The sequence below is a fragment of the Cylas formicarius genome, unplaced genomic scaffold, assembly GCF_029955315.1.
Source record: "Cylas formicarius isolate icCylForm1 unplaced genomic scaffold, icCylForm1.1 PGA_scaffold_8__14_contigs__length_24414737, whole genome shotgun sequence".
NCBI lineage: Eukaryota > Metazoa > Arthropoda > Insecta > Coleoptera > Brentidae > Cylas > Cylas formicarius.
In genome coordinates, this window is record NW_026844361.1 from 20,054,514 (window position 1) to 20,081,004 (window position 26,491).

At 39.9% G+C, this 26,491-nt stretch overlaps 2 protein-coding genes across 5 annotated transcripts; one reads left to right on the forward strand and one right to left on the reverse strand.

Annotated features, from left to right (window-relative positions):
- Positions 1–33: 33 nt before the first annotated feature.
- On the reverse strand, positions 34–13,406 carry LOC132706089 (DNA topoisomerase 2-binding protein 1-A). 3 transcript variants are annotated; one of them, XM_060677180.1, is made up of 16 exons: positions 13,170–13,406; positions 12,971–13,110; positions 12,676–12,916; positions 12,420–12,624; positions 12,186–12,370; positions 10,043–10,211; positions 8,537–8,913; positions 7,850–7,988; positions 7,376–7,790; positions 6,073–6,239; positions 5,702–6,001; positions 4,308–4,756; positions 1,478–1,604; positions 1,037–1,380; positions 321–535; positions 34–256 (listed from the first exon to the last, which is right to left on the reverse strand). In XM_060677180.1, the coding sequence occupies exons 1-16, from the start codon at positions 13,251–13,253 to the stop codon at positions 34–36; spliced, it is 3,780 nt and encodes a 1,259-aa protein (XP_060533163.1). In that variant the 5' UTR covers positions 13,254–13,406. The 3 variants fall into 3 exon arrangements, with proteins under 3 accessions (XP_060533163.1, XP_060533165.1, XP_060533164.1); XM_060677182.1 differs by lacking the exons at positions 12,971–13,110; positions 13,170–13,406 and having other exon boundaries at positions 12,420–12,614; positions 12,676–12,773; XM_060677181.1 differs by lacking the exons at positions 12,971–13,110; positions 13,170–13,406 and having other exon boundaries at positions 12,420–12,617; positions 12,676–12,766.
- Positions 13,407–13,774: 368 nt separating this feature from the next.
- Positions 13,775–26,202, forward strand: LOC132706264 (inner nuclear membrane protein Man1-like). Of its 2 annotated transcripts, XM_060677500.1 has the most exons (12): positions 13,775–14,081; positions 14,216–14,382; positions 14,444–14,582; positions 14,979–15,366; positions 16,788–16,992; positions 17,085–17,251; positions 19,312–19,667; positions 19,757–19,960; positions 21,363–21,483; positions 21,541–21,679; positions 25,032–25,319; positions 25,425–26,202. In XM_060677500.1, the coding sequence occupies exons 2-12, from the start codon at positions 14,216–14,218 to the stop codon at positions 25,540–25,542; spliced, it is 2,292 nt and encodes a 763-aa protein (XP_060533483.1). In that variant the 5' UTR covers positions 13,775–14,081; the 3' UTR covers positions 25,543–26,202. The 2 variants fall into 2 exon arrangements, with proteins under 2 accessions (XP_060533483.1, XP_060533481.1); XM_060677498.1 differs by lacking the exons at positions 25,032–25,319; positions 25,425–26,202 and adding an exon at positions 22,566–24,999.
- The last annotated feature ends 289 nt before the right edge of the window (positions 26,203–26,491 follow it).

The following is a 26,491-nucleotide window of genomic DNA, read 5'->3' on the forward strand; positions in this document are numbered from 1 at the left end:
TCAATGAAAGGTATGCCAAAAACAGCTGACAACTCAATTATCGTCGAAATCATCGGTCTGTTGGTAGTACCGCGCGAGTTCCGGTACGAGCAGATCGTTAGAGTCTTTAATCGTCCGCCTCAGATAATGATCAATGTAGATGGTGCTGTAGCACTTGATACCCTGTTGGGCGAGAGGCACGAATCTCGCAAGGTCCCTAACCATTTTCGGTTCCAACAAACAGTGAGTCGCGTGGATCGCGTCATCGAACGGCGGCCTATAACCAGAGAGTGACAATACAGAGGGGGACCGTCCAAAAAGGCCCGGAAACCGGCACTCACTCTACATTGACCACGACCCCGCCTCCGGCCTCGATAACCTTAACGATGGGATCCCGTTTCTCCGCGATGACGATCGCCCTCATGTCGTTGAAGGCGCCGTAACCTCTACGCTGTACCTCGGTCCTCCAATGGTACACGTTTTGCATCATCACGTCCAAACCGTCGTACTGGAGAGTGTCGTACGATTTCGGGTTGCCGAACTCGAATGGTCCCTCCTATATCCACGGGCGAAGGTAATTTTATAGGAGTGATTTAAAAAGGGAAGACTTTAAGGCTCACGAATGGGAAAAATGCGAGCTTACCGTAAACGGCGAAAAATAAACCAAATATTTCTCTGTAACCCATTAATCTTTTTAGTGTTAGTGAACTATTTCTACCAATATCTACAATTTAATTTTTTTTTTATAATTGATCTTTTTTCAGTGGACAACAAAATCCGAGCTTACTATCCTACTCCAGCATGCACATAAGGTAGGCCTATAACTTTAATTCAAGGTTTTGTTTCGTTGTTTCTTAATTTCGACCTAGTCCTGTGAACTTATACTATTATTCCACCTGCGGCTGCAAAAAAGGGAACTCCAGGAAACATTGAGTTTCCCGCAAATTGGCTTATACATAGCATATTGTTAAAAAGTAGGTTAGTTGACTGAATGGTTTCGAAGTGTCTCAATAGATCTAACCACTACTAGCAGATTAGGAAATCCCATAATACTCACATCTAAAAACGCTCCCGCCTCCACGCACTTGTCGACGTACGACACGTGTAGGACCCATTTGCCTGCTGCCACGCATGCCAACGTCTTCTCGTTGCGACCCGGTTTGGAACAGAGTAGATGCGTGCACGACGGATCGTAATTGGCAGAGTTGGTTACGACTCCGCCCAAGTCAGTCACCAGCTTAGCTATGCGGTCGCGTTCCGCGCTCTGGATGCCGGACAACATAAAGACGCGCCGCGGCGACTCTCGCTCGACTTGTCTCTGAGGCAAATTGTCGGATTCTTCGCCGTAGTCCCAGCCGACGGTGTAGGCCTGCGACTGTACATCGTTCTTCTTGATCGTCCCTGAAGAAAACAAAGTAACTTGTTGTATCCATTCTCAGAACGGTACTTGCGTGCTTTATCGAGGAAAACGTCTGGAAATGAATGGCTTCAAAATTACCTAGAAGGTTCTTGGTGGACTCGAACGCTCTGCTGCTCCGCCTGGGGCCGCTGTTACTGCCGCTCGCCATCAACATCTCCTGGAACTTCTGAAGTTTGTGGTCGATGGCCTTTTTGGTTTCGGATTTCTAAACGCAATGGAAAAGAATCCGCAATATGCATATTAATTTAATATCGGAAATGTTACTGACTAAGGAAATAAATAAGAACTAAAAGTTCAAATTTTCACGAAATTATAAGGGGTGTTTTTAAGTTGCAATAAAACAACGATGGATTATTCGATTGACATGAATTTTATTGATCCGAAAGATAATCTCGTGGCATTACATTTTAAATATGATTTCTAGCATATGTCCGTCACGGGCGGCGCGGATATAGTCCAATCTGGACATCCAATTTTCGTAGACTTTTTCCAATATTTGTGGCCGTATATCGGCAATAACACGGCGAATGTTGTCTTCCAACAGGTCCAAAACGTGAAATTAGGCGGTCACCAAACGTGTCTTTCAATAAATCGATTGTGTCACGAGCCGTGTGACATGTTGCGCCGTCTTGTTGAAACCACATCTCCTGGACATCATGGTTATTCAATTCAGGAATGAAAGAGTTAGTAATCATAGCTCCATTGACTGTAACGTTCTGGCCATCATCGTTTTTGAAGAAGTACGGACCAATGATTCCATCAGCCCGTAAAGCGCACCAAACAGTTAGTTTTTCTGGATGTAACGGTGTTTCGACATACACTCGAGGATTAGCTTCGCTTCAAATGCGGCAGTTTTGTTTGTTGACGTAGCCATTCAACCAGAAGTGCGCTTCATCGCTTATGAAAATCGGGAACAACGGCAATCTCGTTTTGGGCCTATTCGACGAATCTACGCCTTATTTGATGATCGTTTGACTTCAATTCTTGCACGAGTTGGATTTTGTAAGCACGTTAACCAAGATCCTTCCGCAAAATCTTCCATAAAGTGGATGGACACAGATCCAATTCCTGTGCTCGATGGCGGATGGACTCATTCAGGTCTTCCTCAATGCTACGCTCTACAGCAGCAATAGCTTCTTCTGTACGCCCCGTACGGCGTCTCTGAGGATGCGAGTTATCAATAAGAGTAAACGTGGTGCGAAAACGTTCCATGGTTAATCGAATTAACTGCTCTGATGGACGGTTTTGTCGACGATAAAATGGACGTAGTGCACGATACGTGTTCCGCACAGAACCATTATTTTCGAAATAAAATTGCACTATTTGCAAGCGTTGTTCAGGCGTGAGCCTATTCATGATGAATTGCCAAACAAATACTGAGAATAAATCACTTGACCGCTGTTAAATCGGTCGTCATCTTGAACAGTAATGCCATACATGGAAAAAAAAAACCCTATATATTTTCACATGACAATTGTTTCGACAACACCGTGTCTTTATCAAATGTAATATTTACACACTTCCTGTTACCACATATACCGAAAAATCTAATTGATCGTTAAGCAATACATTTGAATGTCTCATTTTGTTTAACTCCATGCCTTCCAATAAATTTAATTTTCTCCTTTTTGTGCCATGGAGATTAACAAAATGAGACATTCGAATGTATTGCTTAACATTAACAACATTAATTAAGGTTTTATTGTCATTTTTCGGTATATATAGTAGCAGGTAGTTTGTAAATATTACATTTGATAAAAACACGATGTTGTCGAAACAATTGTCATATGAAAATATATAAGTTCGTAAAAATATGAACTTTTAGTTCTTATTTATTTTGTTAAATGGATTTTCATCAAGTAAAAGCCATGTCAGTTCAATTACTGACTAAGGTTATGAGCGATTCGTAAGATACAAGACAATCAGGCCAGCACAGAAGAAAATCTACAGTTAATTCATTCATAGAACTCTGTATGTGTTTGACTATCTTGACCCTGAGGAGTCCGCTGCTAATACACTAAAAAAACTACAATATTGATACACAACACCAATCACCCGCTATGCACAATACACAGGATTGTGCATTTCCATACAAAGGAAGTTTACGTACGATAGAAATAACTGTTCACTTATGATCCGCAAGATAGATTAATCACAATACAAAGGATCGTTCACCCACTATATGATACACATGATACTTAGGGTGCACAAGATTTTCAACAAATTTTTAAATATTCATCATCATGCGCCAACCTCTTGCATCGACTGTTGGATATAGGTCTCCTCCATCTCCTTCCACAGTATTCTGTTTTGTGCCTTCTGCTTTCGGTTTTTCGCTGTTTTTCTCAGGTCGTCTTCCCATCTTGTTGGGGGTCCACTCCGCTTTCTCTTATTTTCTCTAGGTCTCTATTCTATGAATTTTTGGTCCACCTCTTGTCACTCAATATAACCGCCCATCTCCATTTGCTTTGAGTATTTTTTTTTATCTCACTAGCCTGTTTGATACCACGTTTCTTCTTGTAATTTTTCTTTGATTTACTCTCAACTTATCTGCGGGCTTTATAGTCAACATAAGTATTTCCGAGCCATATGTGGCCATATACGGCTTTAAATCTCACATATTTGACTATCTTTACCTATTCTAATGTTATGTTCCAGATAAGTATGGCTATTTTAAATATTAGTTACTTAGTAATACCGATATGGGACATCAACGTCGAACAAGTAGATACTGATTCGGTAGAAATACTAAGATATTGTCAAACTTGCATTGCCTTTATTTTAAATTACAGTGATCCAATTGGCCGAGACGTATAATTAAAAATAAAAAAAGGCAACGGAAATTCTCTTAGTATTTCAACGTTAACAATTAATAATATATTCTAAATATAAACAAAAAAAAATGTACCTCCGTACGCGCGTCCCTGTCGGAAAACACGTGCGAGTCGCCGCTGCCTTCTTCCGTTTCCGAGTCGCGCGTCTCCGTGCTCGGTCCCGCCACCGCCTCCGCCGCGTACTCGCCCCGCCCCATCACTTTGTCCATCAGACGGCGCTTGAGCTCGGACAGTGGCGTGCTGAGACGTCTCTTGGGCGGTTCGAACTCGGGAAACGAATTGACGTAACGCTGCATCTCTTTCCTGAGGCGGGGCGACGGGTTCGGACGTATGAACGCGCCCAGGGGCGTGTCGGGCGTTTTCGGGTCCCACGGGTAATACACCTTCGGACTGGGCGGGGTCGGCATTAGATTGTTATCGATCGCGTCCTGGACGATCTTGTTGATCGGCGTCACTTGGCTGTACGTTTCCGGCGTGTCTGAACCATTCTCGGTTCCGTAGATTCGGTTTAGGGGCGTCTTCTCTGCAGGGCGTGGACAAGGGCAGGAGCGTTATTAATATAGAATAAATAAAATAAATTGCCTCATCATACGATAGCATCTACAAGAATTTCATCTCCATTTTTTCAAAGAGTTTGTTAAAGGTTTAACCGTTTCTAAAATAACTCGAGTTTATTATTCAAAAATAAATTTTTGTAACCTTGGAAAACAAAACAGTTTACAACGCGGCCGGTTGATTAAAAACAGTTTTCTTTACTTTGCAATTAAAACTACTGAGAGGGTCAGAAAATAAATCAATACGCTCGTTATTTGTGAGTAAAATATTTGTCAGCTTGCATATTCGATTCATAGGCGAGTTAACGCCATAGTTGGTCCTATGAAAATCAATGTTAAAAAGAGCCTTATTTCCTGCATTAATAGGAGAAATATGAAAACCAACAGGTGCCAGAAGATCTGGTGCATCCATCAAGTTATTAAGCATTTTGTACAATGTAGTCATTGCTGAAACAGAGCTGGAACATAACAATATTTTTTTATTACTATCACCATAATTGTTATAGTTAAACATTGGGGTTCTATTGCTTACATTTCGATATTTTAAGTATTTACTTAAAAAATTCAGAAAAAATACTTTGAACTTGAGTCAAAAACCGCAGCATTAGACGGCCTAAACAAGAGTACCTTATCACACAACTTTCAAAAACAGTGCCCTATAGGACCAAAGTAAAAATAAGTGTCAAAATCATAAACCTAAAACTACGAATTTTTATTATTATACAATAAAAACTTTCTCAATGAGAAAATTGAGAATAAAATTTGAACGCTCTGTATATTTGAAACCAGCGACATTTGAGGCATGTTGACCTTTGTCGCTTCATATTAATAGGTCAATAATTATAATACAAAATATATAGTATCTAGTACCATCAGTAACGTCAGTAACGAAAAGCACCTGCTACGCCACTGACCTGTTGTGCTGCTGTCGAGTTTCCTGCTCACGGGCGTTCCGACCGAAGACTTTATCTTGCTCGGGTCGACATCGTCGTTCTGGAGCTTGGTTTTCTCTTCGCGAGGGGGAGTTTTAAGCGACTCGTCTGATTCCGCCACGCCGTTACCAAGTACGTAACACTTTTCCGCAGTTTTGATGCCTGTGCGAGCGCACTCGAGTAACCAGTCTTTCGCCACGACGGGCAGGTTCCATTTCAACGCGGCTTCGTATTTTTTCCCGCTGGCTTCTAAGCTTACCAGATGGGTAGATGCGAGAACGTCTACAATTCGGAACGGAAACGGAGAAACGCTTAGGGTCGGAACGAACGGTAAAAATCGGCGTAAAAGTTACTTTTGCTTTCGATGTGTTTACGGGACAACTGCTCTTGGGGCACGCCCCCCAAAGCGGCGATCAGTTCGCGCAAAAATTGCCTCTCGTTGCCGACGAAACTACTCAACGTCACTACGCAGTTCTTCAACGGTCTGGTAGCATGCAAAGTCATCGGCTTGTGGTAGTATCTAAAATAGCATTATACGGGAATCTATGTAGCATTGGACGCATAATAACTGCGAGAAAATGCTAAATAATTGAACACCAAATTTTCATGTTTCAGGTGAAGAAGAAATTATTACATCTAACGAAGAAAATACAATAAAAATTAATGAGGCTTTAGTGCAAGACTTGTACGACACAAACGTTATAGCGCAACCATAGATATATAATCCAGGGATATGTATTGCTTTCTTTTTAACGTGATGCAAACATCTTGACGGGTTCAAAGAATGTTGCCAGTGCTAAACATCGGCGGTAGTTTTTACTGATACTATATGCACATATTTTTAGGTATTCAAAATCATAGGTAAATTTGAAACTTAACTCAATATAGGTCACAAAATTTTTTAATTTTTTAAATTTTAATAATAGCGATCTGGTTTGTAAATTTTAATCGCACGCCACAGGGAAATTATTTCCTCTCATCTTATCATTATGACCTATGTGGTTGGACGTCTGCGAGCCTAACCCCGTTCTAAAGCTAGCATAGTAAATAAGCGAAGAGAGTATATAATATGCAGCAAAATGTACAGCATCTCACCAACTCGTATATATATATGAGAGGTAGACTACGGAGTTATATAAGACATGTGAACTAAACTAAGTTAATATACCTCCCACAGACTAAGGACCTTATATTTGTACTATTTACAAAACTTCTGATGATTGGCGAACCGTCTGCAATTTTGTAAATAGTATTACAATAGCCTGTGAAATTTTCTCTGAAAAACTTTGTATTTGTAATTTTTGTTGTTGTAGCTCTCTTCGCTTATCTACTTGCCATATACATGACTCGACTTGGTTATTATACAGAGTTCGCCATTGAAACTGTAGAGACTTATATGTAAACATTCGTTAACATTGTGGTGTAGTTCAGTTTATCAAATGATAGTTGCACAACAACATCCCGAACGTGTTTTTGTTTCACGAAAACGGCACGCGAAACGTCCCTCGATAATTTGCCTCCTAACGCCAGATTTTGGTACATGTGATTATTTTCTATGGGACTATCTCAAATTTAAAGTCTATAATAACCATCTTATAACTTTGGTTGCTATGCTGGAAAAATAGACACCTGTGGAATAGGGGAGGAGCGACTCACCGGATGTCGACGAGGGCGTTCTCCTCGAGGCACTGTATGATCCAGAACTCGTTCACTTCCTGCTTGACGGTCTGCGTCAGCGTGACTTCAGCGAACGCGGACACCACGGCGTAATCGGGAATACCTTTAAACTGACCCCCTACCACCGTACCGCCGGTGTTCTCTATATTTTCCCTGAGCGTTTCACTGCTCTCCTCATCGAAACCGACCAACACGAACCTCAACTTGTCGAACATCTGCAGATCGGCGCTCATCTCTTGACTTAGGGTGGTCGACACCTCCGACACCTGGGTAGAAGCGTCGCTTGGTTTAAATCCGTGGTCGGGTCTTTTGATCGAGAAGGCCTCGCGGTCGCCACGCAAGGTGCCGTTGTCGTTGTTTTTCAGCAAGTCCGCCAGCGTGTCCTCTGTCAGTTCTATGATAGCAAATAAATTTCGGCCTCGAGGGCAAAAGTGAGATTAGAGGCAGTCCTACCCGACGACGCTACTGATTTCATGTAGCGCTGCAGGGTCACGTCCTGCTCGTCCGCGGAATATTCCGGAGGTGGTGCGCCGCCCCTGGCGCTCAGCTCATTTTCGGTTACAATAGATGTCGTTTTCAATAGGTTCAGTGCCTAAGTAAGATGAAATTGGTAGGGTGCAAGATATCGGTATGCTTAATGTTTCGGTTATTTTTGGATGTCATATTGGCATCAAAAGAATATTCTAGATCAGTGGTAGCCAACCTCTTCAATGTATTGAGCTACTTTGTTAATTTTTTGGAATAAACAGTGAACTACCTCTATGACCTACCTATGACAATTAGATTTTTTTGTGGAATTTCGAAGCGTCTCTGATTTTTGCAGTTTGTATTTTTAAAATTAAAATCGAGCTACCAGAATTGCCTCCTCGAGCTACCGGCTAACCCTACTTTTATGAATATGCAACATAGATCGAGAAATATTATAGTAATTTTATATAAGGTGAAGACGGCTGTATTTATCCTATACAAAGGAGCGACAAACTGGCGGCGGAAAGTGGATTACATCGACGTCATAGTTCTCACCATGTACACTAGATTAATAAAAATAACAACCGCTAGAGTACCATTTAAGGGTAAAGGCCAGAGAACTTAATTCCTAAAAAAAATAAAATAAAACCTCTGTGCCACGCCCCCTCCTACCTTTTTGCTGATAGGAGAGTCTAATTCGCTCCGATCGACCTCATCAAAATCAGCCGAGGTCAAGAGGTAGCGTTTCTCTTCCGCCGGCCGCTGCATCTCGACCGATTCGAGCAGCCAATGCACCGAGACGAGCAGACACGGCAGGCCCGCCGTCTTGATATTTATCACCTCGGGACACGACGCGTCGCCTACTATGACGTGCGTGATCCTGTCGGATACTTCGTCGTAGCGCGTCGCTCCGCTCAAGTTGACAATCTTGTTCAGCTTATCGCGGTGTTCCGGATCGAAGCCGGCCACGAAGATCGAACACCCGTCCAGGAATTGGCCCGCTCCTTTGATTTTTTTCAAGTCCATGTTGTCCACCAGCTCGGCGGAAGCTTAAACCGCACAACGAACGTCAAAGAGCGGGGCGTGTCATAATTTTTGGATATTTACATATAAAAGGTGGGAGAGTTGCTGGTGACAGCGCTACCAGTTTAGGCACAAACACACGGGCAATATACATAACTTAGATAGGAAATACCTAAATGTACAGTGACGCGGGATCTCAATGAACCTACTCATCATCGCCTGATACGATTTTTTTAGAAGTAATTTCATTAAAGCTGTAAGTTTTCGCACCCAAATGTTAAATTACATAATTTTCTCTTTCGATAACATTCCTAGAATGTGTCAAACTCAAATATCTCATTGGTCATGGAACCAAATAAACAAAAAAGAATTAGCGAACAACATCCAACTAGTTAAAAAAAAAAGGTACAACAGATTAAGTACTTAATGATCTTTCGGTAAAACGTTGTGATTGGTTAAAAATTTGACATTAATCAAATTCTCAAGAGCCGTTATTATAAATTTCACATCAAAAATGTACTAAAAAATGAGGTTAAGGTATTAAAAAGAAAAGCTAGTTTTATACCCATTGTTTGTCACATGTAGTTTTATTCACGTCCTTTATCTAACCTATTAAGTAAAATAAGGAATTAATATCAAACGTAACAACTACAGTTTACCACAAAAACTTTTGAAACAAAATGGTACACATTAAACAAACAAAAAATTAATTATCAGGTGTTTCCTCTACTCTTTCTAATAGATTAAAATACTTCGAACTGATGTCTAATTTGCGCTTGATCAATATTAGTCCATATTTCCCTGATAATGTGTTCTACATCATCTTGCAGTATGTGGCATGGAATAATAAAGCTTCTCTTGTAAATTGCCAAACTTTTTCATTTTTTATAAGATAAGGATGGGAATAAGAAACAAGATTCTGGCAAAAGATGGAGCTATGCATTGACTCAGACAGATAACAACACTGTCAACGGAAATTTCCTGATTTTCTTTTACTCTTAACATACGTGACTAAAACTTAAATTTAAATAAAATTGTTTTTCCTAACATCGTTTCTGAAGTTTGGCTTGAAGAAAATTAGAGAATTTAATAATCAGTTCTAAACCACTCCAGTTCTTGGTCTGAACTTTAAATGCAAAAGTTTTATGGACAAACCTTTGCGCTTTTTCCGTGACGCCGACTGAGGAAAAAGTTTTGGGGTTGTGGCAGTCTCGTCGATTTGCGAACGTTGAGTATTGTTTGGGCCGACGATCGCGCTCAGCGCCGAGAAATTGGGATCAATGTTCTCGCTCCCTTTCGTCGGTGTCGACGTGACAGCTTTAACCTTGGAAACCGGATTATAAATGTATATAGAATGAAACGAAGCAAATGGACTACAGCCTACAACTTCCTCTATGAAAGGTAACACTTATTCTGCCACTGTGGCCACTTTCTTATTTCATTTCATTTCATTTCTTTGAATTCGAAAAATATGGCTTCCTCGCAGAGATTTAAGACTAACGTCAACTACACCAGCGGTTCAGTTTTAAAAATCTTGTAAGAGTCATACTGTTAATTTTTTTAATTGTTTTCGGAGGGGAAGTAGGGCGATGTTAACAGCAAAATTTTTATCAAGCAATGTTAGTGCTTTCATTTTCAAAATTCGAAGAAAATCAAAAACACAAGTTTCCCCTTTTGTCAAGTGTAGTTAAAGAAAGAAATTGTCAACCTTTTTACAAAACTTAGGGGATTTCTCCCGCGTCGGTTTTTGCTGAGTCGAACTTGTTGACGTTTCACCAATCATCCTGCTGGCTTCTTCAGACGCACACAGACCGATACCTTAATGCATAGTCACATCACCATCTGGCCCAATAATCATCGGTTATCAACTCTCTTGTCTACAAAGTCGTATAACTATCTCGGCCCGAGTCACTCAACCCAGAATCGAAACACCTTACCTCTGCTCTTCTCTCGAATAATTTCCACATTAAAGATATTAAGCGTTCCATCAAAAAATACACTTCATCACAACCTTCCAATAGCAATGAGCCCGACAGCAATCCTACACTTGCTACTGTGGTCATTCCTTACATTCAAAATATCACTGACCACATATCAAAAGTTCTAAAGAAGGTTAACGTCAAAACCAGATTTACCACTCAAATTCCATTTGAGATGCATATGCATATGCGGCAAAGAATACATTGGAGAGACCAGACGAAAAATATCAACTAGACTCAAAGAACATGAAAGAGCCTTACGACTAAGACAAATAAACTCATCAGCCGTTGCCGAACACACTCATGAAACCAGACATAAAATTTTATTTGATAAAACAAAAATTCTTGCATGTAATCAGTTCTTATACCAACAAAAAATCTGAGAGTCTACAGAAATCTATAAACACCTAACAATCTTAACCGCGACTCAGGTCTCTACCTGTCACCGATATGGGAATCAGTCATCCGAGACGGTGTTTAGCTCCACCCCCCTAAAACAATATATAAGCAGGTACAGAGTGAACTACGAGCCAGTTTCAGTCAAGCTCTGAAGAAGTCAACAGGATGAATGGTGAAACGTCAGTAAGTTCGCCTCAGCAAAAACCGACGCAAGAGGAATCCAGAAGTTTTGTAAAAAGTATTACAGTAGCCTGTGGAAGTTTCTTTGAAAAATTAAATTGCCAACATATAGTTTGGTTAGGTTAGTTGATATATATAATTTTTATATACATTAATCATAGAATTAATAATCCTAGAATGCTAGTTTACTCGCAAAGAAAGTAAGAGAGAACATTCATGTGTTAAAAAAAAGCTCTGGGGTTAATTTACGCAGCCTTTTCACAAATATCGCTCAAATTTCAAAACACTAAAAGAAACTCGCGGGTGTAAGGCGCATAACTTTCAGCTGACAATGCCAACCAAAGAAATTAACGAACATCTTATAGCTTTATATGAGGAAAAAACATAAAAATATTATTTCTGATGTAGAGAGTTACTCAAATAAGCCGGTGATGGGTTAACATTTAGTTCTTATGTATGTAAACTTGACATAAAATGGGAAGTTTTCTTTTATTTTATAAGAGTATAAGTATATAGCTATCTTATTATTTACAATTCCATACATCCGGTGAAAGGTTTCTTTTTCTACCAGCCTTCTAGGAGTGTTATTTCTACACCAATAATGAACTGCTTAGTCGATTTCATCTCGAAATTAAATTAGTGTTAATTTTGTCAAGACCAAGGTTAATTCTTACCAACTTCAGCTACGTGAAAAGCTTGACATTTGGAACATTTGTAAATCAGACAAACCATATATTCACCTCGTAAGATTCATGGGGCAAGGCATAACCTTTCTCGATACTATCGTATATCCAATCAACAGTGACACAATACAAGTGAGACACCTTCCGAGCAGCCCTGAACTTATCGCTATTTGTACCGTTGGGTCCATGACAAATCAATATATCAGTTTCATTGAGATTTAATTTGCCCACCATCTCCCCACCTAAAACAACTCTTTCATTTTCGTACATGCTAAGCCTGCGATTAATAACCATTTTTTGATATTAATTCAGCCAGTTCATTTCGACCTTTGCTTGTCAAACCAGTGGTGCAAATTTTTAACTTGTGGAAGCAGGGGCATTTGTATTTTTTGATAATGACTGAGCTATTCCCGTTTACGTTGCTTGATTGGCTCGTTTTCCACACATGATCTACCCAGCTTGGCAACATCAGTTGCAAACCTTTTTCTGCTGCAAACTATTTTTAATTTAAAGTGCTACTCTACTAAATGAAAAATAGGCCGCTCACCGTATATTTTTCAGATTTAGCACTGTCCGTGATTAAATGGGTATTTTTTGAGGTAATAGCGTTGGTATAAAGGCCTCCCATGAGTTCAACTTTTTCTTTTATATTGACTTTTTCGCTCTTGGGCAAGTGAGAGCAACACACAACGCAATCATACAAGGCAACATTTAAAATTGGCCACTGAAATGACGGTATTGCTTTGCTTTCCATGAGACAAGCACTTAATGCCAGTGGCCCTAAAATTCTAAATGGGCCCACAATAATATTAAGGAAACAGAAAAAATAAAAGCAAACATACGCGCATTTCGTTTGCAATAGGTCTGTAAGATCTCTGTCTGCAAAATCCTCAAATATCAAGTAGTCTAATTTGGTCAATTCTCCTATTCGTACCTCAGTTTCCTTCAACCATTTTGTGTTGTCGATAATTTGCCGGCATATCTAAAAAAACAGGGAGCGTTTTTAATAGGTTAGTATCGAAACCCCATTGTTCCTATTACCTCAAAGGCCTGTTTCATTAAGTCTGAAGCCCCAGATTCACTACTGGCCCCTTTTAATATAAAACTTACGCGAATTTCCGACATTATATTAACAGTTTAAGTGTAAACAAATTTGAATTGACCTATCTATTTTCTAGTTATCACATTACAGCAAATTATTTTTCTAACTTCGATTAATGTTTTCAACTACTCTTCATGATCTCTTGGTTAACAACACAGAAAACTAATATACATAACACAAACTATTCCATTCAGGAGACAACCGAAAATTTGAAATTCTTCGCAGAATAGAAAATGGTAAAGTACGTTCTAGTAATGCGGAGGTCATTGGGCCATTTTTAGATAGCCCACCATTTTAAGCAATTAATTTATATTTAGCAATTATTTTTTCCCTTTTATAGAAAACTGAATTTTAATCAGTACGAAATCGAGAAATTTTTATTGACTTTGAAAATCGATTTTGAGTTGAGTTACTTGTCCAATTCGAAATAGAGACAAGGCACCGGATTCCAACGGTCATTAGGGGTGTCGAGCTTTATGATTGGCGAATCGAACTAGCGTTTTGGCGTTGGCCAATCACGATATACAATTGGTTTGACGGAAACGCCATGTTGGATTTGGCGAACGTCATTTCTATTTAAGGAAAAGATCCTCGATTTCTTACAAATTTCATAATCATCTTGAAAAAAAAACTAGTGAAAATTAAAAACAGAAAACAAAAAAAGCCGTTTTAGTTAGTTGCGTTTAATCTCGTAACGGAAAAGTCATAGTGGTACTGCCTTGCTCCCGCTTTATTTTTAGTACAAGGTCGTGATTTGCCGCCTTATTAGTTGTTTTCGTCAGACAAATGTGGTTTCTTGTTTGCGTTTCCGAGAATATTTATTGAGTTCGCTTTAAATAATCGTATTAAAGGTAAGGCCCGGCTTTTAATCAACTTTTCTATACTCAAGTTATGTATTTTACGCGATTCTGGCCCGTAATTTCTCATTGCATGCGTTTTCGCCAAACCTAACCCAAAAACGCAGCGAGCTTTCGATTCATTTTAGATGGTGGATGTGGACAAGTTGTCCGATGCCGAGATACGGACAAAACTTCTCGAATTTGGTTTTCCTGTTATGCCGATTACGGGAACCACGAGGAAGGTGATGGTAAAAAAACTCAAATTGCTGCTTGAGAACAAGGACAGAAAAGTAGGTTCTTCAGAGGGAAGAAGGTAAACAACTCGAGAAACTGGTCTCCAAAAAGGCTAAAAGGGTATTTGTTATTGTTTCCAGATCACTCGGTCGCTACTCCAGTGAAGAAGAAAGTGACAATGAGGCGAAACGAATTAAAAAAGATAAAAATCGCCGGGCTACAATGGCAGCTCCAATTTCCCAAGCCCCAAAGACTGCAAAGAAGATTGTAGAACCTGAAGTAATATTATATTATATACCATGTGCCCAATTAAGAAGGGCCCTATCTCCAACAGTAATTGTTGTAAAGGGTTTTTTGAAAAATGAACAGCATTTTAGAGTTGGGATAAATTCAATCCTTTTTCCAGAAATGTTTGAACATCCCCATAAACTTTCGCTTAAGAGATAAAGCAAAAACCATTTAACGAACAAAATCGACTTTATCCCGGCTTTACAGCTTAGCTGAGGGTCATTCTCGAACTTCTAGGAAAAAAATTTCTCGCATTTTCTCTTGACCCCCTTTAGTTATAAGTTTTTTCACCCATAGTGTTTCTTTACAATGGCTACAATTACTTTTCGAGATACAGCTTAGTGTCCCTAATTGGCCATTGTTCTTTTATTAATGGATTTGTATCAGGTTGCTTCAAGCAGCCCGAACAGGCAAATCCGAAACGCCACGGTCACCACTACGACGCGAACGCAGCGAATTGTGAGAACGAGCCAGGATGAGTTTGATACGGGTTCCGACTCTGAGTCAGACATTGTGGCTTCATCTAGATATGACTCGGCAATCGATGGTGATTACAAAAGAAGCTCTCCTGTCAAATCAACATTGTCGAATTTGTCTGACCGCCCTTACTCGTCTCCGAAATCGGACGATACTCTTTACACTACCGTACGAAACATATACTCATCGCAGACTTCGCCAGCGAGACACACTTCCTTCGGATCACCTTCACTCGCCTCGGAGTATGCCGCGGATAAATTAAACCAGATGCGGAACAGATTGAGCCTTGGAAGTCCTGGTAATAATACTTTGCTTACAAAAAAAAAACTAAAATTTTAAAACGATAATCTAAGAAACTAGCAAAAATCATCTGGTGAAACGCAATAAAGTGTTCTTTTTTAAACCTAAACAGGAAAGAGTTTGATAAAATAAACTTGAATTTTTCTACAACTGTGGGAAAGTGCTCGTCAGAAGATACTGTAAACAGGGACCGAAAAAGTATTTTTTTTTTAATCTTATAAAAGAAAAATTGAGATACCTACATGAAATTTAGACAAGTTCAAAATAATTGACACTATTTTTACATCGTTTTTGTTTCGGAAACATTCATTACCCCCTTGAGCAGCTACTTAAAATAATCTATTTCTTGAGCCTTACTTGCTAAACATTGCTGATTTTAAACGAGAGTATCTTTTTTAAGTCAAGCGACGCCAGTGTACAAAACATTAAGTAAACCTGGATATATAAAGGAATTGAATCGCTTTTACGACATAATCTGGTATTTAACATTGGTAAATTTTTATGAAAGTCTAACCGCAGGCCTACCTCGCTTGGGCTTCTCTTTGTAACTCTCAGTAAATAGATTCGGAATCCCACAATGACTTTCCAGAGCCGTACTTCGATATTTCGTGCATACAAAAATTTGTCTCTCATTGATGGTTTTGTAATAAAAACCAATTCTTTTTATGAACCATCCACGCAAAGTCTCTTGGCAACAGTCAATGTTCAAAACACTATGCAACTCTTCACGTAAAATTTTAATTGTTAAAACAATATTCTTCTTTTGTCACATACGGTGTTTTAGTCATCTCGGACGTTAATTCTATGGCTTCACTTTCCCCAGATGTGGATTGGAAAATTGAATAATGTTAATATTTGGTAAGAAATAAATTCTTATAAAAATGGCACACTGAGTCTTGAAAACCAATTGCATAACAGGAAGTTGGTAATTACTAATTACAAGACGGAATAGAAACAACTCCATAAAACTGACAGCATACTCAGATTTCACCAACCCCCACAAATCAACCAATAGCAAACTGGGAAAACATCCATTATAAATCAATTCCTAGGAAAATGTTTTAGAGTCATTATGTCAAATCCTTAAGTTGGAAATCAGTTTAAGCTTTCTAATATATTTTTAATATAGATCAACCTATCTAGTGGGTGGAATCGAGCGACCTCATATATGAATATATAAGTGTGCTATAAATCTTCCTAAAACCCTACCCTACATGAGGTATCAAATTGAATTTGCCCATAATAATTCTAATATAACAGTTGAATCAAAGAAGATTTCATTACTCTTAAAATAGAACAGTCCGCACGACACAGTTCACTGAGGTTGTAAAAACGGCCTGTATATCGTTTGGAGAACTCAACCTCGTTGCACGATTGTTCAGTTTGATTCAGATGGAATTTTTTTCTCTGCGGTTAAAGGTTACGAGAGGCCAAGCTATTCATCCCTGGCAACGGCCAACGATCAGGATGACAAAGCGGAAACTCCGTTTTTGAGCAATTTCACAAGGCGCCTCTCCGCGCTCTCGTCTTCGAGGAACGCCGATTTAAATAACAGAAACGACTTGGTCAAAGAGCACGACACCAACGGCTCCTCCCCATACGGCCCGAAAGCTTATTTGTCCAGGTACGGTCACATCAAATTGATACTTTCGAACTACTACCGCGAAAACCGGGCGGTATGTTTGAACTACCTGTTGAAACGCGTCCCCTTTTTAGTTTCAGGTCGACGAGACGCGAACCCCTTTACGATTACAAGAACGGCCACTTGAGCGGCAAGAGCAATTTTGTGTCTTTCGCGGTGCTGGCCGGTGCCGCGTTGTTTTTCATATTCCTGGCGGTCATTTATCTGGGAATGAGATCGGACACCGCGATTGTCACTTCCGGTGAGAACCCGTATTTAAGACATTGATCATTGGGTGCACGCTTCCCTTTTGACCTTGCGGTAATTTTGTTAGAAGGGAATTGAATTATTTCAAAAATTGGCGAGATTTTTTTTTATGAATATTTGTAGTTAGTTTTTTTTTTGGTTTGTTTTTATACATGCCCCTCCCCCCAACTCCTAGCTACTGGCAAAAAATATCCGGTCGGAAGTGTAAGTCCAACATAGGTAGAAGGCGAAAACTGAAACGAGATACAGTAAAACCTCGATCGCTCGGGCGATCGGGATCTCGCTGTAGTCTGAACGTAAAAAATAGAAAATTCTTCTGTACTGTATCGCGAATGGCTCGTAAGGGTTTTTTTTAATCGGGCTTTTGGTTCCTGTCTAATCTGAATTAGTTTTGATATTTTTTTCTATTTTTTGTCCTTTCCAAAATCACTTTCGTTTCTACTTCTATTGCTGATGTGTGGACCCGTTCGCGCTGTCGATTTTAATGTAAGTTTTACCGTTCGAATTGAATTGTTTTATTTATTTTTTATAAACCCTCCAGCTTGTAGCACATTTTTTAATAAACAATAAATATTTCTCCCAGTTACAGAATCGTTTTTTTTTGTTTCGTTTGTCTTCGGAAACATTCCCGTCATGTTCCTTTTATTGCTCACTCCTATCGGAAGAAATGCCAAAATATTTATTGCTTATTAAAAGGTGGCAGCAGGCATTTGGAGAAAATTCTACGGAAATATAAACCGAGCCCGAGTAAAATTGTGTCAAACCTGACTGCTTATTTCCGATTGATGGTTCGATGTAATTAACAATCACAAATGGCCAAACCTTGTTATGATTTTCGCCTTGTTTTCATGTACTATTAAAAAATTAAAGTTATTTGAAAGAAACTATATATTTTTGAAATTTTTTATAAATATTAATATAATAATTTTTTTGAGGACGCTTCAGTAGTGGCGGAGAACAACTTAGTGAGCTCCCCTCTCTCTCTATAATTGTTTGCGTGTCTTTGGTTACTAACGGGTTGTAACCTAATTCTTTTGACGTTATTTTCAATTTAACGTTTTTAGTTTTTGCACGTTTACATTAGAGGTTAGATGGATTTCTTTCATTATTTAAAAGAAAAAAAATATTTATCGCAAAGAAAAATGTATTTGAGGAAATTTTAAGATGCAGAAGTGCAATTGGCAGCACCATCTTATGAGAAACATGATTTTGCACGATATTTTGCGATCATTAACCCTTCAATCAATGTTCGGGCAGACCTTTTAATTTATAAATAATGTTAGGGTCCTAACATGTTTCTGAATTATCCCACAAATTAGAATTAAAAAAAGGATTTAGGCGTCCCGCAGCAGTACTAGGTAGTACTACTAACAACTCCGCCTACGCTTTAAAAACACTATTTTTCATCAAGTGCTCACGCTTTAATAAGGGATAAAGTAAAACACCGTCAAAATAAGATATGCAAAAAATCCTTATATTGTGATTGTCTGTCTCGAAAAAAAAAAAAAGAAATAACTGAGAGACAATTAACATGTTATTATCAAGATGTGACATTTTTAAACCACATTGGAGTGGAGATGCACTAAAAATGCTGCGGTGTATAATGAGAAGTCCTAGAAATTTTGCAAGCAGACACACTTTAAATTGTTATGCTATAGAGTGCCGTTCCATATGACTACCATACTATTTACAAAACTCCTGGATTCCTCCTGCGTCGGTTCTTGTTGAACTTATATATTTATAAGCAACCAAACAATCCTAACCGCGCCTCAGGTCTTATGGGAATCAGTCATCCGAGACAATGTTCATGCCCCTCCTTTAGCTCCTCCCCCTCAAGCAACATATAAGTAGGTTCAGAGTAGAATGTGAGCCAGATTCAGTTAAGGTCCGCAGAAGACAACAGGATGGTTGGCGAAACGCCAGCAAGTTAAATCCAGTAAATACAGAAGTTTTGTAGATAGTATCACAGTACCTGTGGAAGTTCCTTTGGAAAATTCATATTTGACAAGTTTAAATTTAAAACACAAAGTTTCTAAAATTTTTTCACTTTTTAAGGGTACATCACGCCCGCGTGTCACCTGGGCGACCCGCAGAGCAAAAAGGGCGTCAACTGTGTTCACGAGGATGACGTGAAGAACGTGCTCAACCTACTCAACGTCTTACGTCCAGAGCTGCTCAAAAGGGCGGTCGCGCATCGCTGCTTCGACCCCAAGATCAAGCCGCACATGACCGAGGCGGAAATCGTGACGTACTGCCAAACGAATTTCGGCATCAAGGACGCGTACATGATCAAAAACGACCTGAGAAATTTGGAAATTATGATTTTTTTCAATCCTGAGTGGGGCGTCAGCGTCGTGCAAACGGAGAGCAACGATGGGGGCGTGTTCGAAGAGAACGCGGCTAAAAATATGGTGAGTGAGGGTTTCCGTACGCTAGGGTCTTGAGTTTTCGTTTTCGCGGAGGTGTGTTTAATAAAATTGACCGCTGCATTATACGCCAGGAGCAGGTGGTGTTCAACAACGACTCGAAAATCACGAGTCTGGTGATTTTCAAGCCCGACTTACCGTGGCGCTGTTCCATGTACCAGACGCTGTCGTCGCTAGTGAAGACCGTCGCCGCTGTGGGCGCGATATTCGCAGTCCTTTACTTCGGCGATCTCGGCTTCAAGTACTACCGACGCCACGAGCAAAGGCAGAAGGACGAGGTAAGGTTTAGCTGCATCATAGATGGTCCCTTGATTAAACCAAATGGACCAAACAATAGATTATTGTTTTTTTTTTCATCTTCTTTCAAAAAACGATGAAATCGAATTTTTCGGAAGTATCTACGCTCGTATAAAAGTTTTATATCTCCATCGCCGAAAAAAATTTTTTTTCCGGAATAACTTTGTAACTTGTCTATAAAAAAAATGGCCTCGATCTGGCGCGGCATCCATCTTTTTTTCGCGATTTTCGACCGTATTCGAAATTTGAAGCAAACGACTTCATATTTGGCGCTTAGCCGAATAACGGAACTTATTTAGTATTTAAAAAAAATTGCGTTTGCCAGGGTCGATGATAAACATAATTTTTCAAAAATTGTTGTTTCAGTTGTTAGTTTCTTTTACATGACGATATAGCCCTTATAGATAGCTAAAACTGTTCTATTTAAGATTTTTACCTACTGTACAGGGTGTTATCGATATTCCGTGCTATATAAGAAATGTGTTAAGTGTCTTAAATAGAAGGGAAATTAAAGCCCGTTCCCACATTTAAACAGTGCAAATGCAATCAAATGTCACCAAATATATTTTTTTTTAAATTGAAATTTTTAAAAATTTTGGAACCGAGAAACGTGTAAGATCCTAGACTATAACTTTTGTTTTATGCATTTTTTCGATGATATACAGGACAAAAATGTAAAACACCCTGAAAATTGTGCTTTTCGGGAGTAAATTATTAATCAAAATTCGTAAAAAATATGGCTAATCCGCTAAAACATTGTGCAAAGTCCAGTTTCGGTATACTGCATAGTTTCAGAAAAAAAATAATTTCTCGAAAACCAATTTCTTTATTGGAAAAATTTTTGGGCATTAAACGTGGGAGATCCAGGGTTACCACCCCTACCTTCAGAATTTTTTCGATAATATACAGACAGGGTGTGTTTTTGGTTTAAACAGTATCGTAGATTGTAAGAGTGTGCTTCAGATATTTGGAAAAATATCATTGGAAATTGCTTTTATTTGTACAAATTTTGCCGTGACTTTGAAGTTCGACGAGAAGCTTTATACAGGGTGTGAGAATAACAAAATTACAGCACTCTTGTGAATGAACTCCACCTAAAATCGATAGGTTATATACATATATTATTTAATTCGCTTATAATACAATGTAGTAAAAAAAAACTGAGCCTCCATAAATTAATCTGTACTACACTTTTTGGTTTTTAAGATTGGATTTAATATGTCTCTTAAATCCCTACCTAAGAGACGATAATTTCCTAAATTTTAGCTAGCAGGCAGTATTAATTTCAGTAGCAGACTGCGAAGAGTTAAAAAATGCAATAGATATTATTTTGCATTGGTGTGATTTATATATTTTGCGCCTAAAATCCAAGCTTACATTCAGGTGAACTTCTTGGTGGAGCGGATCATCGAGATATTGCAGAACGCGAGCGAGGAGCCCGGCGACAATTTCGTGGTAATCAATCACGTGCGCGACATGATTCTGACAGTTAAAGACCGTAAAGGTAAGTTATACAAGCTGCGCCCCGTCGGACGCGTCAAGATTACGTTTATGCTCGCAGAAAAACGCGGCAGCTGGGCGAAGGCGGTCAAGTACATCAACGAGAACGAGTCGAGGATCCGCACCGAGGTGCAGAGCGTGCAAGGCGAGTCCTTCGAGGTGTGGAGGTGGATCGGGTCGGCCAGCCTTAACCGTAGCGGGTGAGTTGTTGGGGTGACGCGTGAACGTGTAGGTGTGACGAGCGCGAGTGGGAGGCGGAGTTTACGTGTGAGGGCGGGAAACATCTATTGGGATTTCAAGTAAAAAATAAGTATAAATAAAGTGAAACCGCGTCAACGGAACAAAATGGCTCAATCCAAAGATTGGCTCCAAATTTTTTGTTTTTTTTTTGGCTACAATTACTTTTCTTCTGAAGTGTCGGCGGTAGTTTATTATGGATGCACATTTTCTATTAGCACCTAATAGTTGTGTGAAAACGATGAGTAGCGTATTTGAGATAATAGAGTCTGGTATTGTTAGGGTCGAACAGCTCAATTCTCTATCTACACCTTTCTTAAGAAACACAACAATAACGGTTTGAACTTTCAGCTCTGGATGTCATTAGCAAAACAAAACTGCACACAAATACTCCAAACATATTTAGAATCACTCTCCAACACTTGTAGAACAACCAAACTTGCAATAAACAATAGTTTTTTAAGCCAAATAAAATTTAAAAATAATAACCTATGTGTATTATCCAATAGTTTAACAGGTGGCGTACAACTTATCTTGAAATCCCAATAGAATGCTGACGTTTCTTACCCTCGCGCCCCTGGTAGTGAAAGAGAGTGTGTTTCGAAATTACCTGGCTTCATATCTACAGGATGGAAAGGGTTAAACACTAAAAATTCAAATTCTACTCTATTATTTTGCGACACTTTTGCCGTTACGCGCTGTACGTTGCGTTTAACTTTGTGAAGTGCGTGAGACGCGCGAACTTGCTGAACCCGCGGGCAAGAAGAACGGTGACGCCCACACACTGTCTTTCGCCGCCGCCCCCACGCCGTCGTCCGCGAAAGAAAACAAAAGCGGTCGCGTTTGCAGGACAAACCACCAATACAGACCGGGACGTCGTATAGTCGACGTACGGTACCTGATCGAGCACGTGCTCAAATTTCCACACGCTAAGCTTCGTTTCTGTCGCTCGGACGACGTCGCCATAGAGCACGAGGTCCGCGAAGGATTTTTCTCGATCTACTTGCTGAGATGCTCCAGATGCGCAAAGAAACACGCCGTGTGCAGCGAAGAACCGAAATCGGAACTGCTGGACGTTAACCTCGCGACGGTCGCGGGAATCGTGAGCCTTGGTCTCAGCCTCTACCAGCTCAACGAGCTCTGCTCAGCGATACACGTACCGCCTGTGACAGGAGAAGAATACGAGCAATATTTAGACGAGTTACACCAGATATACGATGCCACCAGGACGACAAGCACCGAGGGTAGCTTTACATGCGTGCGCAGTTCCACTCCAATCGATAAAACGGACGGCTCGAGCGCCGAAGCGAAAAGGGAGAAGTTTCTTACCGAACTAGGGAAGGACGTGGACAGGATCGAGATAATGACGCGAGGACAGACCGATAACGACCTCTGGGCGGTCGAGCGTAGGAAGAGACTGACCGCGTCTAATTTCGGAAGGATTTACAAGATGCGCGACGCGACTGGCCGCGAAGCCATCGTCAAAGAATTGCTGGGCTCGGGGTTCGTCGGCAACGTCTACACCCGTTACGGTCGCGACAACGAAGCGGTAGCGTTGAACGACTTTCAGATGGCTACAGGCAAGACGGTATCGCCGTGCGGACTGTTCGTCCACAAGGACTACCCGTTTTTGGCGGGCAGCCCCGACGGTAAGGTAGACGGCGAGGACGCCCTCGTCGAGGTTAAGTGTCCCTATAAGGCGCGCGACTCGACTGTCGAGGAGGGCGTGGCTCGCGGCGACATCCGATTCGTCACTTGGAACGACCGGCGGTTGACGTTGAACCGAGACGACAAGTATTATTATCAAGTGCAGGGTCAGCTGTTCGTGACCGGCATGGCAGGGTGCTACTTCGTCGTCTGGACACCCAAGGCGGTGGCCTACGAATACATAGAGGCGGACCGCGACTGCTGGAATCAGATGCTTCCCAAGCTGAAGGCGTTTTATTTCGATCACTTGCTTCCCGCGATTTTAAGCGAGGTTTAGGGATTGGAATTTTTCATGGGTGGTGTTTTAATATTCCCTGCATCTTGAAAATCGGATAAAACTGGGGACACGATTAAGACGCATGCTCTATTCTGAAGAGTGAACATTTTACTTGTAGACTGGAGCAGAAGAAGAAAAGCTGCCCTTTTAATACCCCGCTAACTCTAAAAGTGTACCATTACTAACCAGCGTTAAAGAAACTTTTACTGTGAAGCAAATCAGAAGAAGAGTACAGTGTTGCTTAACAGACGCTCTAGGTCTAAAACCCGTACAAACAGAGAGAAAGAAAACACACCGGGGTATTTTTAACACACTCTAAAATGAAGTAGTTATACAGAACAAACCAGGCTATGTGCTTTATAACATACACTGTCTCTAAAGATGCAGTTTTAGACGTAGAATTAACCAGTAACGTAGGTATAGTAGTTATAACAACACCATGTATAGTGCTTATAAAAATAAATAAATATTAAAAAAAGTCGGAGCAGATCGTTTTTTCCTGTATTCGAAATTGGCAAATGTCGGGGCAACGCCTGTGTCCATAAAAATAAATATAAATATGAAAAGTATTTTTGACTAATAGTCAGAAAGCTAACATTTCTCGATTAAAGTGAACGTCGGCCGTATCGGTGGGTGTAGCCGCGGCGGCTACCAATGTACAACAATTATTTTTAAAAAATATTAAGAAAGGGCATAATTTATATATTAATCATATTGTATCAGCTGAGTGGTAAAATTATATCAAGAAAGCTAAAATTTGTTGAAGAAATAGTTAACTTCATTAGTTTTATGGTTTTATGGTGGAAGATCAGCCGATGCGAATTTTTAAAATATCCTGCATTTTTTCAAAGAGCCCACTTAAAAATTTTTCCTTTCTTGTTGAAGCAAAATAAGCAAAAACTCATAACGTTCGACATATTCGCAATCTCGAGCTTTATGTAACAGCCCCGAGTTATAACGGTCGAACAATGGTTTATCGTTCTGAGGATATTACCTAGATAAAGTCACTTAGTAAATATATAAAATAGTAAATATAACAATAACAATAAATTGAATTAAGTGAAGGCACTCAAACGGAACACATCAGCACCAAATGAGCGTGTTGCACGCTTTCAGCATTCCAATAAGGGGTGAATAAATTCCATAATTTGCGCGAACATTGAGCTATCACAGCTTCTATAATATGCGTTAAATTGTATGCTGTGTAAAAGTGCTGGACCAACAAATTTCTGCTTTCTTGGGCGAGGTTTTCGGTTTTCCTACGTCCGTCAAATGTTTATCGGTCATCGGTAACTCTTTAAAAACGAAATGACGTTCTCGGCGATCTACAGCTCCCCGGGAAGCGGCAACAAGAGCTGGCAGGGTCAGGCCTTCGAGACCCAGGTCGGATCTGTCAACTCGTTGAATTGTTCGCCGACGCCATGCCTGAAAATCCGCGGCATGTTCTCCGACGGGGAGGTGGCGAACGCGAAGTCGGCTCGCGAAGCGGTGTTGTCAAAGTGCGCGCACCGTTGCCGCATCTTGCACTGCCAGGCGGAACCGAGCAGCGGGTGCGTGTACTTGAAGGCGGCGGATACCCAGGATGCCGCCGTCGCCTACAGGAATCTGCACGGATGGTGGTAAGTGCGAACTGAAGAAAGAGATAGCGAGAGTTATTCGATTTTTACCACGTTTATCACACATGACGTGGTAGTAATGCAAGTTCTGATTAACCTATGTACCAGGTACGCCGGACATCTTGTGACCGTGAAATACCTGCGACTCGAGCGCTACATGCAAAGGTTTCCAAATTCTCCGAGCGCTCCGCCCTATCTGAAGGCGAGTTCGCCGAGCCTGGACTGATTAGGATAATTAGTTAGGGATATTTATTACTCATAGATTTGCACCACCGGTCTCTGACAACGGAACGTCCACAGTTTAGTTTTGCCTAAATGACCAATGTTGGCAACCGTGGGTGGCTCACGTCATCTTATAGTATTTAGTGACTTAAAAAATTTATTAGTATTTTTAACTTGTTAAGTTTGGAATTTGCTAAGCAATTGTTGATTCGAATAAGTACGCGTTCCAAACTTGTTTGGTTTTTTTTTTGCGCCCTGGGTAATAGGTAATTTCCGTTTCCTCAGCAAAATTTGTTCAAAAGCCAACTAGTGTTGAATATTTTTGTTGATAAACCAATTAAAAAGAGGTTTCGCAGGCTACGTGGGATTTGGATAAACGACTGAACTTAAATTAAATGTACCACAGCATATAAATGTAATGAAAATGCCTAGTTAATTTGTATTTTCGTAAATTTTGCGCCCATATTTTGTAAAATTCGTTATTCAGTGGTGGGGAACCTCACTAAAGGAGCCCTTAATTATTTCGTATTTCACCAAACTAAGTTATATGTAGTTTTAATTTTTGTTACAGTAGGGAGACTGTGTAATTTTACGTTGTGGTAATATATGTTCTGATATAATTTGACATAGCGGTGTAATGTTTAGTATTTGTTGTATTTTTATTAATAAATTGAATTTCTATAATTTAATCTTTTTTATTTAACTGTTTAAAAAATAACCAGAAATAGGCGAGAAGAAAATATAACACAACTTTCGCAAAAAAAATTGTATAAAAAATAATTATAAATAATAAACTATCACTTTTGCTTTGGAATAACTTCGTTGACAAGATTTTTACCGAACACTTCGATGAACTGACAATTTTACAATTTTGAGATTTCCCTTGCAAAAAATTAGTTTTTTTATTAATTGTTTACTAAAAAATGAATTATTCTAGGGGATTTTTTTACAAA

Coding starts and splice junctions, on each gene's coding strand:
- LOC132706089 (XM_060677180.1), bottom strand. CDS start 13,253: ATGTCGGAAATTCGCGTAAGTTTTATATTAAAAGGGGCCAGTAGTGAA. Junction 10,212..12,185: donor TGCCCCATGAATCTTACGAG/GTGAATATATGG, acceptor CCGGTTTCCAAG/GTTAAAGCTGTCACGTCGAC. Junction 1,381..1,477: donor GTCCACCAAGAACCTTCTAG/GTAATTTTGAAG, acceptor TGTTTTCTTCAG/GGACGATCAAGAAGAACGAT.
- LOC132706264 (XM_060677498.1), top strand. CDS start 14,216: ATGGTGGATGTGGACAAGTTGTCCGATGCCGAGATACGGACAAAACTT. Junction 21,484..21,540: donor GACAGTTAAAGACCGTAAAG/GTAAGTTATACA, acceptor TTATGCTCGCAG/AAAAACGCGGCAGCTGGGCG. Junction 21,680..22,565: donor GCCAGCCTTAACCGTAGCGG/GTGAGTTGTTGG, acceptor TCGCGTTTGCAG/GACAAACCACCAATACAGAC.